The sequence below is a fragment of the Macaca thibetana genome, chromosome 7 (assembly GCF_024542745.1).
Source record: "Macaca thibetana thibetana isolate TM-01 chromosome 7, ASM2454274v1, whole genome shotgun sequence".
NCBI lineage: Eukaryota > Metazoa > Chordata > Mammalia > Primates > Cercopithecidae > Macaca > Macaca thibetana.
This window is the reverse complement of record NC_065584.1, coordinates 49,263,237-49,276,464: the sequence shown is the minus strand read 5'-3', so window position 1 is coordinate 49,276,464 and position 13,228 is coordinate 49,263,237. Positions and strand designations below refer to the sequence as shown.

Genomic DNA, 13,228 nt, shown 5'->3' with positions numbered 1-13,228 from the left:
AGCTGATTAATTTTTTAAAGCTATTGAAACGTTGACCTAATGGCTTGGGGACTAGCTTGGATTTCATTTACTAATTAAATCAATTCTGAATAGGGTATTAAAATGATAAAAAAGGACCATGTAATTATAAGCTTATACTATAGGTGGAAATATGATAACTTATAAATTTTAAAAGTGTTAAGCACAACAAACACTTTCTGAAAATGCTTTCTTAGACTCCAGAAATTATGAAGGTAGATGAAGAAGAGGTGAAGTTTCCAGGAACTAACTTTGATGAAATAATCGATGTCGTACAGGTAACAAACCTTAGAAACCATGAGAAATTATTTTTCTACCAGTATGTTTCCAGGTTGTTGACTGTCTTTGAACTATCAATATCATGTTACAGTGCTTTGAGATACTTTCTTTTACTTTTGAGTTAAATATACTTTTATTTTAAAAATTATAAAGTTGTTATTCTAGAATGTCTTTCGTCTGTATCACCTATCTGCCTTCATGATTATCTGCCGTTTCCCACCTAGATTTTGTCTATCTAGTTTCTTGCTTTCTTCTTTCTTTCCACTTCCTTTGGCTTCTTTTCCTCCAGTTTGTCTTTTTTTTCATTCTATTACGTTTATCTATTTTGATTTTTGGATTTGTGGTGAAGTGACCAGTTAATTAATATTGAGAAAAAAGTTGTGAGGAATCTACAATCCAAAGGAATATCCCATATGGAAGGAAGAGTTATAGAAATGATAGAAATAATGAAACAGAGGGAAAAATAGGCAGAAGTAAATTATAAAGGATGGGAGAAAAGATCATAGAGCATTGAAACTACTTGACTATTATGTCATTAGACTTTAAAGAAGACATTTGATCATGTTTCTTTGACTTTTAGAGCTAAGATCAGTTCTGTTAATCATAAAATGAAATCCAATTTTAGAATATGCAGAGGTGTGCAGTATATTAATGTTATTTGCTCCCCGATGTATCTTTTCTTATGTGAGTGCCACATGATAATTTTGAAGGCAGGGACCTTATTCATTTTTATATTCCTAATGCCTAGCAAAGGTACTTGGTAATTGTTTATGCAATATACAAGTGAAAGAAATGGTTATAGAAGTAGCAGAGGATTTAGCATTCAAAGACAAGTGTTCCTGTAGTAGCTCTGCCATTTATTAGCTGTGGACTTCATTTTTCAATGGAATAATATTACTGAGTTGTAGTATTTAGAGAGACCCAAAGTGTTTTTGATTGAATTATTTATAGATAAAGTGATGTGATATCTGTGATTTGCTTCAAAATGATATGTGAAGGCGAAAGTGGCTAGATGAGACAAGATTGATCATAAGTTAATAATTGTTAAAGTTGGGGAGCAGATAAATGCAATTCATGTTATTTATGTAACAGATACAGTACACGGACCCTGTTTACTTTTAAACACATATGATATATTTTGTAATAAAAAATTTAACAATTCCAGAAATAACTCTATTGATTATGATGTGGTAATGCAAATAATTTGTAAGATGACTGACCTAATTGCATATTTAAATGTAAATTGTAAGTTATATAAGAGCAAATAGTGATTTTGGTAGTGTATTAGTCCATTTTGCATTGTTGTAAAGGAATTACTGGGTAATTTATAAAGAAAAATGATTTAAGGCCAGTGGCTCATGCCTGTAATCCCAGCACTTTGGAAGGCCGAGGCAGGTGAATTACCTGAGGTCAAGAGTTCAGGACCAGCCTGGCCAACATGGTGAAACCCTGTCTTTACCAAAAAATACAAAAATTAGCCGGGCATAGTGGTGGGCGCCTGTCATCCCAGATCTCGGGAGGCCAAGACAGGATAATTGCTTGAGCCCAGGAGGTAGAGGTTGCAGTGAGCTGAGATGGTACCATTGGACTCCAGCCTGGGTGACAAGAGTGAAACTATGTCTTAAAAAAAAAAAAAAAAAAAAAAAGTGAAGAGATTTAATTGGCTCATGGCTCTGCAGGCTGTAAAAGAAGCATGGTGCCAGCAACTACTTCCGGTCAGGACCTCAGGAAGCTTTTACTCAGGTAGAAGGCTGTGAGGGTCCAGATGTGTCACAAAGCAAGAGAGGGAGCAAAAGAGAGGGGAGGATGTGCCAGTCTCCTTTAAACAACCAGCTCTCTCACAAACTAACTTATTACCATGGGGAGGGCACCAAGCAATTCATGAGAGATTGGCCCCCATGACCCAAGCACCGCCCACCAGGCCCCATCTCCAACACTAGGGATCACACTTCAACATGAGATTTGGAGGGGACAAATATCCAAACCATATCAGGAAGCATCAGTTTTTTAATGATAATTATTAAGTTCATACATTTCTTGAGAGAAGTAATAGTGTTTTATGCAGGAATAATTATATTTTCTAGTTTATTTTATGATTGCATAAAATGAATATTGGGTTCTAAAAAGACAAACTGATTGTGTAGTTAAGGGTTGCTCAATATGATATGTATGACTAATGTGTATATTATAATTAATGTGATACCACCTAATTAGAAATGCTGTTGGTTAACTTAGAAGTGTTTCTTAATTCATCTAGTTCCTTGCCTATATTTGGTACTCAGTAAGTGTTGAACAAATACATGAATATAATAGTTTTGGTTTTGTTACTACCAGGAAGAGGAAAAATGTGATGAAATTCCAGACTCTGAACCAATTCTGGAGTTTAACAGAAGTGTTAAAGCTGATTCTGCAAAATATAATGGTCCTCCATTTCCGCCAGTTGCTTCTACTTTTCAGCCCACTGCCAATATTCTGGATAAAGTAATTGAGAGAAAAGAAACATTGGAAAATAGCTTAATTCAATGGTAAGTTTACAATGTTTTTGGTGTGAATAGAACCATAGTAGCAAATATAAATGGAAAGTATTAAATTGTGATTGAAAGTATTCCTTGTCTTCTTTTGTTTATTAAACTTTCTTTGCTTTAGTCACTGGAAAGTGTTTGATACAATGCTGAGGGCTTAACTATTGTTGGAGATATTGTTTTTGTCCTTGAATATTTGTACTCGGTCTGTCTACTCTGGCAAAGTAGACTATTAGGAAACCTTAAAAAATGTACATTTCTTTAATCCAGTGATTCATTTCCAGAAACTTATCCTAAGGAAGTAATTATGGTTTGCTACTAGGCCAGGGATCCCCAACCCCAGGGCCACGAACCAGTACCGGTCTGTGGCCTGTCAGAAACTAGGGAACTAAGCTGCACAGCAGGAGGTGAGCAGCAGGTGAGTGAGCATTACTGCCTGAGCTCCACCTCCTGTCAGATCAGCCATGGCATTAGATTTCATAGAAGCACAAACCCTATTGTAAACTGTGCATGCGAGGGATCTAGGTTGCATGCTTCCTATGAGAATCTAATGCCTGATGATCTGAGCTGAAACAGTTTCATCCCAAATCCATGCCCCCACCCCCTACCCCCATCACCCCTGCCCTGGTCTGTGGAAAAATTGTCTTCCACAAAACCAATCCCTGATGCCAAAAAGGTTGGGACTGCTATACTAGGCCATATAATACCTAGCACTACAAAAAAGGCACTGTTCAGGTTTGTTACATTCTGATAACAACAAGTTGTAATATGTTACTGTTGTTACATATTACAATAACAAATGTAACTTGTTACATATGAATATGAAATGAACTCTATTATTTGTATTTTTACTTGTAAGAAATCTTAAGGAAGTTATGGAATAAGTAAAACGGCTGAATATTAATATAATTATGAAAATTAGGTTTAGAATAAATTTAGTGATATAAAAAGATATTAATAATGTACTGGCATATAAACAAAGCAGGATACTAACAATGTAACCCCAGTTTACAAGACTTTACTCAAAAGTAAGTATATAGCCGGTGCAGTGGCTCACGCCTGTAATCCCAGCACTTCCAGAGGCCAAGGTGAGTGGGTCACCTGAGGTCAGGAGTTCGAGACCAGCCTGACAAACATGGTGAAACCCCGTCACTACTGAAAAAACAAAATACAAAAATTAGACAGGTGCGATGGCGCACACCTGTGGTCTCAGCTACTCGGGAGACTGAGACAGGAGAACCTCCAGACTGGGAGGTGGACGTTGCAGTGAGCTGAGACTGCGCCACTGTACTCCAGACTGGGTGAAAGAGTGAGACTGTCTCAAAACAAAGCAAAACAAAACAAAAATGTGTGCATAAAACAAAAGTTTGATAAAGCATGTATACCAAATTGACTGTGTTTGTCCCTGAACCTAGGATTATAGGCAAGCTTTATCAATTTTTTAAACTCTTAGATATTTTCTAAATTTTCTACAATGAATGCCTATTATTTATATAATAATTTTTAAGAAGTCTATTAGTTGCACTAAAGAAATGTTCTAGAAGCCTCCTGTTCCCCTTTTCCTTCCTGAAGATGACCTTGGAAATAGATTTTTTCTTTACATTTTAAGAGGAAAACTACCTATAATATAGCCTATATGTGTATTGCCTTGAAGAGAGGGCAGCTAGACTTCTTTTCTAGCTCTGATCTTACATGGTTTTTATGTGTGCGCTCAGAGTGGAAATCAAACAGTTTAGGTACATGATATGCCAGATAGTCATTGGTCCAAGTCTTATTTTGAGTTTTGGAGTTCTTTTAAGCTTTTCATTAGACTAATCTGGAAGATTTTAATTTGATTTTGTAAACTCTCTCCCACAAGGAGATTCTGTTTACTGTGGTTTATCTTCTTCAGAGGCACTTTTTTTTTTTTTTTTTTTTTTTTGAGACAGAGTCTCACTCTATTGCCTAGGCTGTAGTGCATAGTGTGATCATGGCTCACTGCAGCCTCGACCTCCTGGGCTCAAGCCATCCTCCCACCTCAGCCTTCTGAGCAGCTGGGACTACAGGCACGTACCACCATGCCCAGCTAATTTTTGTATTTTTTGTAGAGACAGTGTTTTGCCCTGTTTCCCAGGATGATCTTGAACTCCTGAGCTCAAGCAATCTGCCCAACGTGGCCTCCCAAAGTGCTGAGATTACAGGTGTGCGCCATGATGCCCAGCCCGTTTTATTTTTTTTCTTCTAGATTTAACTTTCAGAATGACTGCTTTCACACCAACACGTTTGTGACATTGATAAAGGTTATTTTTAAGGGTGGTACGTCTGACATTTTTTACATTTCAATCAAATTGAGGAATCTTAACTTTTATCTACCCCACCATCCCCTCAGGGTAGAGCAAGAAATAATGTCAAGAATTATCTCTGGGCTCTTTCCAATCCAGCAACAGATTGCACCTAATATCAGTGTTTCAGTCAGTGAGACAAGTAACCCACTGACTTCTGACATTGGTAAGTGAAATGGAATCTTTTTTGTTTTTATTAAAAGACAAAAGCTTTAGTTCATTGTGGATTTATATATTCCAGAGGTCAAGTAAATTCTCCAGTAACAAAAGGTAAGTTCTTCTAACCTTACTTCCTAGTACTTCTTTGGTGATGGTTAGTTCTCTCTCATCCTCTTATTTCATATTGCAGCTTTCAGATTATTAAACCACTCTTCATACCTCCCACCCCAAATCTCTGTTATCCCCATAGTACTTTGTACATATTTTTGTTATAGTAATTATCAGATTATATTAAAGTTGGTTTCCATATCTGTCTCACCCTTTAGATTATAAATTACTTAGGATTTAAGGATGTTTCTCCTTTTGTGCCTAGTCCTTGCCTGAAACCCAACAAGAGTTTAATTATTCATTGAATGGTTAAAATGAGCCTTTCTTTATGGAGCCTATGCCATTCTTTTTTTCCTTCCCTCCTTCCCTCTTCTTCTCCCCCTTTCTCTTCTCCATTTTTTTTCTTTTCTTCCTCTTCTTTTTCTCCTTCCCCCTTTTCCTTTTCTTCTCCCCCTTCTCTTCCCCATTTTTTCCTTCTCCCTCTTCCTCATATTTTTCTTCCTTTCCACCTCCTTCTTGTTTTTTTGAGGTAAGTTTACTTGCCATAAAAGTCACCACTTCTAAGTGTACAGTTTGACAAGTTTTTTGTTTGTTTGTTTTAATTAGAGCCAGGGTCTCCTTCTGTCATCTAGGCTAGAGCCTGGACTGCAGTGACATGATCATAACCCACTGTAACCTCTAACTCCTGGGCTCAAGCAACTCTCCTGCCTCAGCCTCCCAAGTAATTAGGACCATAGGTATGCACCACCATGCCCAGCTAAAAATAATTTTGGGGCCAGGCACAGTGGCTCACGCCTGTAATCCCAGCACTTTGGTAGGCCAAGGAGGGCAGATCACCTGAGGTGAGGAGTTCAAGATCAGCCTGGCCAATATGGTGAAACCCTGTCTCTATGAAAAATACAAAAATCAGCTGGGTATGGTGGCACACACCTGTAATTCCAGCTACTCCGGAACCTGAGACAGGAGAATTTCTTGAACCCAGGAGGTGGAGGTTGCAGTGAGCCAAGATCACGTCACTGCACTCCAGCCTGGGCAATAAAGTGAGACTCTATCTCAATCAATCAATCAGTACATTTTGTAGAGATGGGGTCTTGCTATATTGCCCAGGCTAATCTCAAACTCCTGGCCTCAAGTGGTCCTCCTGCCTCAGCCTCCAAAAACACTGGGATTACAAGAGTGAGTCACTGCACCTGGCCCAGTTTGACAAGTTTTGACAAGTTCACACAGCTATATATTAGCCACATAATCATGAGATAGAAAAACATTTCTGTCTTCTCCAAAAGCTTCGTTATGCTATATTGCAGTTAATTCCTAAACCTCACTCATGCCCACTGGCCTCAAACAACACTGACCTGCTTTCTATTACTGTATTTTTACCTTTTCTAGAATTTCATACATATGTAATCATGCAATATGTAGCCCGTTGTTGGCTGGCTTCTTTTATTAGCACAATATTTTGACAATCATGCTATTGCATGTAGTAATACTATAATGTATAGATATACCATAATTTGTCAATCCATTTACCAGTTGATGGACGTTCATAGTCTTTTCAGTTTTTGGCTATTATGAATAAAGCTGCTACGAACATTTGTAAGCAAATGTTTGTGTTGAAATCTTTTAATTTTGCTTGGTCATATGATAAGTAAATGTTTAACTTTATAAGAAACTGCTAAACATTTCCAAAAGTGAGTATACTATTTTGCATTCCACCCAGCAGTGTATGCGACTTTAGTTGCTCCACATCCTCCCCAACACTTGGTGACTTGGTGTTGTCAGTGTTTATAATTCTTGCCATTTCTGAACATATGTGGAGGTATTTCCTTAACTACTAATAACTGAGTAGTATAATTACTAATGATGTACAACTTTTTAATGTGTTTATTTGCCATCTGTATATTTACTTTGGTGAAATCTTTTTAAATCTTTTGACCATTTTTAAGTTTGAGTTGTGTCTTCATATTACTGAGTATGAAGTATTTTATCTATTCTGGATACAAGTCCTTCATTGGATATGTTTTGTAAATATTTTCTTCTACTTTGTGTTTTGCCTTTTTGTTTTCTCAGCATTATATTTTGAAGACAAAAAGATTGATTTTGAAGAAGACTAATTTATCAGGCTTTTTCTAGTAGTTTGTAGGGATTTTTGCATGCTGTTTTTAAAAAATCTTTGCTAACCCAAGATCACTAAGATAGTTTTCTATGTTTTCTTCTAGAAGATGTATGGTTTTAGATTACACATTTAGGTTTTAGTTTATTTTGAGTTAAGTTTTATGGTGTGAAGTAAGGATCAAGTTCTTTTTTGTTTGGGTGTTTTTTGGCATATGGATATCCAGCTGTTCTAGTATCATTTGTTGAAAAGATTATCCTTACTCCATTGAACTACCTTAACACCTTGGTTGAGCATCAGTTGGTTATGTATGTGTGTATCTTGTTTTTGGGCTTTGTATCCTATCCCATTCACCTGCAAGTTATACTAATACCATACTTATTGATTACTGTAATTTAATAGTAAGACTTGAAATCGGATAGTGAAAGTTTTTCTAACTTTGTTTTTTTTTTTTTTTTTTTTTTTTTTTCATTCCTGTTTACCATTATCTCTACTTTTTTCTTCTTTCCAGCCTCAGGATAAGCTATTCTTTCTCCCTCGTAGACTATCCTTTAACAGCCCGAATCCTAGACTTCAGAGTCTATATTCACCACTTTAATTTCTCATTACCCACTTCCTCTTTAGTCCTTATGGGTTGGCCTTCTTTTGCCCTCTCCTTCAGGAAACTCCTTTCTCACAGCATTTGCTTGTCAAAAATGCTTCAAATCCTTTTTCAAATCCTTGTTTTAGTGGATGGCTCAAGCATAGGCACTATTGACCATCTCTGATTCTTAAACTCTTCTCCTGGTGTTGGCTTCTTAAACTTCATTCTGTTATTCTTCCTCTTGTTTTTTTTTTTTTTTTTTTTTTTTTTTTTTTAACTTCTTTAAGACCTTCATTTTCTCATTTTATTTTCTGCTACTTGAATACATTTATTTCACTAGTTCCCATGCTTTGCCCTCTTTTCTGTTTTTTCCAGTTTCCTCCTGACATTAGTTATCCTGTGTCAGTTGATGAACCCTAAGCCATGTATTTGGGCCGACAACTTGCAGTTCTGCTGGTTGGTGAATATTCTGCTTGATGCTCCCCTGGCATCTCATCCTTAGTATGTCTAAAATGCTTCTCATTTTTGATATCACAATTCTCCCAGCATGCATAATCTCTAAAGCCTTGGAGTTATTATTTGCTCTATTTTCTTTGCTTTACTCTTCTTCATTCCCCACTCAGCCATACCCTATATCCCAGCTTCATAGAGTTTATTGTTGCATTTGGTTAATTTCTCCTGTTTAGCATAGCTCACATGCCTTCTGTTGTTACTATCCTGGTTTTCTTTATCATCTCATCTTTGAGGGAAGGACAAAAATGAACAAAAAATTTATGAGAAAATTGTTTTCCTGGTGAAAATCAGACAATTTACAAATTGGTTATTTAGATCCTGTTTTCTTCCCTGTAAAAGATTGGTGTTTGCTTTTGTTTTGCCAGTGTCTGGGTAGGGATTTTAGGCCTTATAAAAAAGATGTTCTGATTTTTGGCCATGCTCAAAGAGTGAATTATGGAAACTAAAAAGGAGATGTATCAACATATATTGTTGAATATAAATTTGGGATCGTGATAGTCTCTGCTCTGGTAACTCAAGAGCAAATTGCTGTTACTTACCCCATCAACAAGTGATCCCACTACACTTCTACCCACTTTTTAGGGAATTCTGGATATTGTTACTATAGTTGTATTACTTAAGGAGTACTCTTTGATGAGGTCACATCTCCATCAGGTTGTACAGATTAGTATCCACTTATTTTCCACATGGAGCTTTATAAATATCACTACTTTAAGTCAAGTAAAGTCTATTCAGGAAGTTTTACTTAATTTGATGTACATTAATGTAAGTGAAAAGTACAACCCATTCAGAAATTAATATACCTATAGGACATATGATAACAAGCACCTCAACTGCAGTAGATGTTAATAACTGATGTATCTGGAACTAGAAGGAAGGGAGATTTGCCTTCATATTTAGTGCATTCTTTTGTTTTAGTCGAGATCTGTCACAGAGTTTCCTCTTGTTATACTCTTGGAAATGTGAGTTGTATTCAGATGAGGGCATTTAATGTGCCCATTTTTATCACTAAATTCTATAGTAGTAGAGAAGAGGCCACCTAAGTAAATTTTCGTCTCCCTTTTTTTTTTATTTACAGAGAATATTTGTTATGTAAGTTGTCCACTTAGTCTTTTTCATAAGTAGATATGTTTGTATTTTCATTTTTATTCCTCTTTCCACCCTCCCCCACTCACCTCCATACACATATATTGGCATCTCTGAACTTTTAAGAATGAAAGTTTGGTCCAGGCGTGGTGGCTGTCGTCTATAATCCCAGCACTTAGGGAGGCCGAGGCAGGTAGATCACCTGATGTCAGGAGTTCAAGACCAGCCTGGCCAACATGGCGAAACCCCCATCTCTACTAAAAATACAAAAATTAGCCAGGCATGGTAGCACATGCCTGTAGTCCCAGCTGTTCAGGAGGCTGAGGCAGGAGAATCGCTTGAACCTGGGAGGTGGCAGTTGCAGTGAGCCAAGATCATATCACTGCACTCCATCCTGGGTGACAGAGTGAGACTCCATCTCAAGAAAAGTAATAATAATAATAGTAATAATAATAATAATAATAATGAAAGTTTGAATTGCAAGCTTGTTTCTTGCCCACTCATTCTGATTTTTTTTTTACTTTTAGTGGAAGGAACAAGCAGTGGCACCCTCCAGCTTTTTGTTGATGCTGGTGTTCCTGTGAACTCAGACGTGATTAACCATTTTGTGAACGAAGCCCTTGCTGAGACCATTGAGGTCATGCTGGGTGACAGAGAAGCAAAGAAGCAAGGTCCTGTTGCTACAGGTGTTTCTGGGGATGCTTCAACAAATGAAACATATTTGCCGGTATGGGGAATTTTGGATACATTTATTGAAGAATAGTAAAATAGATGAATTTTAAGCCACATACCATAAGATCATGGTTTGTGGTAGAAGTATTATCATTTTTAGAGACATGGTCTTTATATATTGCCCTGGCTGGTCTTGAACTTCTGGGCTTAAGTGATCCTCCTGCCTCAGCCTCCTGAGTAGCTGGGATTACAGGCACCAGCCACCATGCCCAACTTGTGGTAGAATTTTATTCCTTGTTGCTATGATTAAAGTAACATTTCCCCCAGCATTTTATTTTAAAAACTTTTAAATCTATACAATAGTTGAAAATATGATACAATGAACATCTGTACACCCTTTACCTATACAGTTATTGGTATACATGGAAAATTGGCCAGTCCTTGCATACTCAAGTCTCATAGTTGGCCCTGTAAAACTGAAGAATATAAAACATCAGCCCTCTATATATATGCATTTCTTATCTCATGAATACTGTTTTTGATCCACATTTGGTTGAAAAAACCAAATTTGTATGATTGGCCTCTCACAGTTCAAACCTATGTTTTTATTTAGTTACTTATTCAAGGGTCATTCATATTTATTGATTGATAATATTTTGGCACACTTATAAAAATCTCTTTATATCTGCTATGTATTATATATCCTTTAAAAACCATTTGAAAGTTACAGACAGCATAACACTTTACCTCAGAAGCATCAGCAGTATCACCACAGAACAAGTTGCTTTCTTACATAACCAAACATTATCAGACCCCCCAAATTTAACACTGACATGTTAGTAATATAGAATATAGAGACTATATTTAGATTTCCCTAATTGTTTGAAAAATATCCTTTATAGTTTTTTTTAAATCAAGATATAGCCAAGGATCATATATTGCTTTGCGTTATTATATAAACTGATATTTTTAATCTTTAAGAGAAAATTTCAGGAACTTTTATTGCTTGTTTAATCAACCTTACTTGTGTTAAAAAGAATTTATAACCTATTATACGAAGCCAAAATTTACTCTGTATTACCAGCTATTTAAAACTGTAGTTACTTCTGATCCTATAGATCACAAGGACATCATTTTACGTACGTGAAACATTTAAACATCATTCTATGTATAAACATAAAGTTACATACTATATTTTACTTTTGTAGAGATTGTTGTGGTATAATGTGATTAGTGTGCCAAAGATTTGATCTGTAGTTTTGATCTGTGCTTTATGAGCTCATTGGGAATATATGCAGTACAGATGTGGTCAGGGTCATGGTTTTTTCTATGCCAATTACTTTGGTTTGCTTTTTGCCTATGTATTGCATGTATTTTCAGGAGGGTAATTGGATGAGAAAATGTGGGAAAACCAGGGTAAAGAGCTTGGACTTTGGGGTTGGTAAAACTTGGAATTTGAATTCCAAGCTCCACTACTTTAGTTTTATCTCTGTAATAAAGATAGAATACTTAGTTTAAATGACCATGGCTTTGCCAAAATCTGCTTACTGAATATCTAGTAGGGCAAGCACTACTCCCAGCCTGCGACTTATTAACTCTTTATCTTCAGAATTGTCATGGCTTTTCTTGGCCTTTTAATCTCTTACATATATTTTAAAGTTAGTTCTTAAGTTCTATAAAAAATATTGTTGAGATTTCAGTGGGAATTAAACCAATTTTGACTGGTTTCATTTAAGAAGGATTGACATCTTTATGGTACTGTTTTCTTAGCCAAAGTTTTGTGGAAGATTAAGTGAGATGATATATGGACAGAGCTTAATCTAGTGCCTAGAACTTGGTAAATAAATACTCAGTTACTAATAGTTTATCATTTTTATTATCCATTACCAATACTAGAAGAATACCTTCGGATTCTTTAATCATGCTGAGTTATATATATTAAATATAGTGTTATATTTGAAAACAACACTTCCATGCTCTATGTTTATGCAGTCAAGAAGAAAAAAAGACATAGTGTACTTCTTTCATTTTAAAATGAAGGCTAAGAGTACACTAATTATTAAGCAATGCTATAGAAATTCTAATATGCTTCATGGTTTTAAATTGCATCTTAATTTGCAACCCATAATACAGAATAAATAAAGCATAATCACCTTATATAAAGACTTTTTAGAATGAAGAAAAAGTCAAATTATATTTTTTTTTATATATATATATATATATATATATATATATATATTTTTTTTTTTTTTTTTTTTTTTTTTTTTTTTTTTTTTTTTTGAGACGGAGTTTCACTCATGTCGCCCAGGCTGGAGTGCAGTGGTGCTGTCTTGGCTCACTGCAACCTCTGCCTCCCAGGTTCAAATGATTCTCCTGCCTCAGCCTCCTAAGTAGCTGGGATTACGGTTGCCCGCCACCACACCCAGCTAATTTTTGCATTTTTAGTAGAAGCGAGGTTTCACCATGTTAGCCAGGCGGTCTCGAACTCCTGACCTCATGATCTACCTGTCTCAGCCTCCAAAAGTGCTGGAAGTACAGGCGTGAGCCACCGTGCCTGGCCCAAATAATGTATTTTTAAAATGGTCAGAGGACAAGAACAGACAGTTCATACACATAGAAGAAATACAAATCACCCGTGTACATATAAAAAGATGAAGATGATCAACCTCATAGATAATAAGAAAACAAGTTATTGAAATGCAATTTTTACTGTCAAATAGGCAAAACTCTAAAAGTTTGATAATTCTGGGGGAAGTTGTCATTTTCCTACCTTCTGGTGGTAGTGTAAAATAGTAAAATCCTGTAGCAGGAAAGCTGGCAATATCTATTCAAATTAAAAACATAATTAGTTCTTTAA

At 36.0% G+C, this 13,228-nt stretch overlaps 1 protein-coding gene across 9 annotated transcripts in view; it reads left to right on the top strand.

Moving 5' to 3' along the window:
* KIAA0586 (KIAA0586 ortholog) overlaps window positions 1-13,228 on the top strand; it is a 123,773-nt gene that overhangs the window by 48,815 nt on the left and 61,730 nt on the right. For all 9 annotated transcript variants that reach the window (XR_007727671.1, XR_007727670.1, XR_007727672.1 and 6 more), the window contains 4 exons: window positions 216-296; window positions 2,632-2,822; window positions 5,188-5,306; window positions 10,227-10,426. Coding sequence is in view for 6 of the 9 variants with exons in the window: in XM_050799702.1 (XP_050655659.1) it covers window positions 216-296; window positions 2,632-2,822; window positions 5,188-5,306; window positions 10,227-10,426 (591 nt within the window). In the remaining 3 variants the exon portion in view is untranslated. The remainder of the gene's footprint in view (window positions 1-215; window positions 297-2,631; window positions 2,823-5,187; window positions 5,307-10,226; window positions 10,427-13,228) is intronic.